Raw genomic sequence first — 2,458 nt, 5'->3', positions numbered from 1 at the left:
TAACTGAACTGAGATAGGAGAACATATATTCCAAGATTAAGCCTAGGATCTTTCTCACTTTTATAGTATCTGATTAGAAATACATGCTGACACAAAAACATTAATATTATCTGATTAAGTGATAAGCAAATGTGAACACAGAGGTTTATTTAAACTTTATAACCAGTTTTTCATGAGAAGGGGCACCATCTTTGGAATGAAGAATTCAGGAGTGGATATTATGAACAAGAAGAAAATATCTCAAAAGAGTAACATCAATTTCTTTTGCTCAGAACTAACAAAAGCTCAAAATATGTACACTTAGGCTTAAGTGTGCCAACTGTTCAGTACCTGTCCCTACACTGAGTTTCTTATAAATTGAGTGCCATTAGGAATAGCTGGCTGGTGAAAAAGTTAATTTTTAACATGTTAATTGACTGCAGATAAGAGAAGGGTTTTTTTAATACAGTTCATGAGGTTCTTATAGCAAGTATACTGGGGTGGTTTGCCATTCTGTCCTCCAAGAAGGAGGAGATTTCCTCTTCTTGGGCTCCAAAATCACGGCAGATGGTGACTGCAGTCATGAAATCACAAGACAATTGCTTCTTGGCAGGAAAGTGATGAAAAACCTAGACAGTTTATTGAAAAGCAGAGATATTACTTTGCCAACAAAGGTCCATATAGTCAAGGCTATGGCTTCCCAGTGGTCACATACAGTTGTGAGAGCTAGACTGTAAAGAAGGCAGAACACCAAAGAATTGATGCCTTCAAACTGTGGTGCTGGAGAAGACTCCTGCAAGTCCCTTGAACAGCTAGGAGATCAAATCAGTCAATCTTAAGAGAGATCAGCCCTGAATATTCACTGAAGGACTGATGCTGAAGCTGAAGCTCCAGTATTTTGGTCATCTGATGCAAACAGAGGACTCATTGGAAAAGTCCCTGATGTTGGGAAAGATTGAGGGCAGAAGAAGAGGGTATCAGAGGATGAGATGGCTGGATGGCATCACTGATGCAATGAACATGAACTTGGGCAAACTCCGGGAAATGGTGAGGGACAGGGAGGCCTGGCATGCTACAGTCCGTGGGGTTGCAAAAAGTCAGACATTACTGGGTGACTGAAAAACTACAACAAAGGGAAGATTATATATCAAAAGAGAGTATTGGTAGCTGCCACTTTCTCCCTACAACTTTCACAGCCTCTTTAATATCCTTATTCCTCAACGTGTAAATTATAGGGTTTAGCATGGGGGTGACAACGCTATACAATACTGAGATTAGTCTGTCCTTCTCCAGTGAGTAAGCTGAGATGGGCCGCACGTACGTGAAGATGGCACTGCCATAATAGAGCAGGACAATGACCAGGTGAGAGGCACAGGTAGAAAAGGCCTTTTGCCTCCCCTCTGAGGAACGGATCCTCAAGATGGTGGAGATTATGTAAAGGTAGGAAAGGACGATACACAAGAAGGGAGTCCAACCAATGAAGATCCCAATAGATAGTAGGGCCAACTCATTGACAGAAGTGTCCCCGCAAGACAAGATCAGCAAAGGAGGGATGTCACAGAAGAAATAATTAATCTTGTTGTTGCCACAGAAGGGCAGACGGAATGTCAGTACTGTGTGCACCACTGAGTTGAGGAAACCACCAGTCCAGCAGGAGGCTGCTAACCGGCTATACAGGACCTTGTTCATAATAACCGAATACCTTAAGGGCTTACAGATTGCAATGTAGCGATCATATGCCATAGCTGCCAGGAGGAGACACTCTGATCCTACAAAGAAAATGAAGGCAAAAAGTTGAGCCACACATCCGCCATAGGAAATGCTCTTCTTCTCTGATAGCAGATGGACCATCATCTGGGGAACATTGGTAGTGGTGTAGCAGATGTCAAGAAAAGCCAAATTCCCTAAAAAATGATACATGGGTGTATGTAGGTGTGGATCAAGCACAGACACCAAGATAATGAATACATTTCCTCCTAAAGTACAGACATAAGTCAGAAAGAAGATGGTGAATAGCAAAAACTGCAGTTCATTTAGGTCAGAGAATCCCAAAATTATAAATTCAGACAGAGCTGTTTGATTCTTTCCTTCCATGATGTTGCCTGGTTCTCTTTGGTGAATTGGGCAAAGAGAAGCACAGATTAAAATAATCATATGCACAGTAGAAAGATCTGCAAAACAAGAAAAGTGTTATGAGTAAAAATCACCACCATCTGTACCAGATTCCAATCTTGAGAAGCAGCATCCCTTCACAAATCATACTCATATGTATCATTGAACAGGGCTTTCCTGGTGGCTCAAATGGTAAAAAATCTGCCTGCATTGCAGTAGACCCCAGTTCAATCCCTGGGTCGGGAAGATTCTCCTGGAGAAGGGAATGGTAACCCACTCCAGTATTCTTGCCTGGAGAACTCCCTGGACAGAGGATCCTGTTAGGTTATGCTCCATGGGGTCCCAAACAGTTGGAAACCACTGAGCG

At 42.3% G+C, this 2,458-nt stretch overlaps 1 protein-coding gene across 1 annotated transcript; it reads right to left on the bottom strand.

Moving 5' to 3' along the window:
* Positions 1-1,119: 1,119 nt before the first annotated feature.
* Positions 1,120-2,073, bottom strand: LOC109576966 (olfactory receptor 5V1). Its single transcript, XM_019985624.2, has one exon. It carries the CDS (start codon positions 2,071-2,073, stop codon positions 1,120-1,122), a length of 954 nt encoding a protein of 317 aa, XP_019841183.2.
* Between the last annotated feature and the right edge of the window lie 385 nt (positions 2,074-2,458).

The sequence above is a fragment of the Bos indicus genome, chromosome 23, assembly GCF_029378745.1.
Source record: "Bos indicus isolate NIAB-ARS_2022 breed Sahiwal x Tharparkar chromosome 23, NIAB-ARS_B.indTharparkar_mat_pri_1.0, whole genome shotgun sequence".
Lineage (NCBI taxonomy): Eukaryota > Metazoa > Chordata > Mammalia > Artiodactyla > Bovidae > Bos > Bos indicus.
The sequence above is the reverse complement of the archived record's forward strand: the minus strand, read 5'-3'. Positions and strand labels throughout refer to the sequence as shown.

Bases quoted from the DNA above. Each gene is read 5' to 3' on its own strand.
- LOC109576966 (XM_019985624.2), bottom strand. From the start codon at position 2,073: ATGGAAGGAAAGAATCAAACAGCTCTGTCTGAATTTATAATTTTGGGA.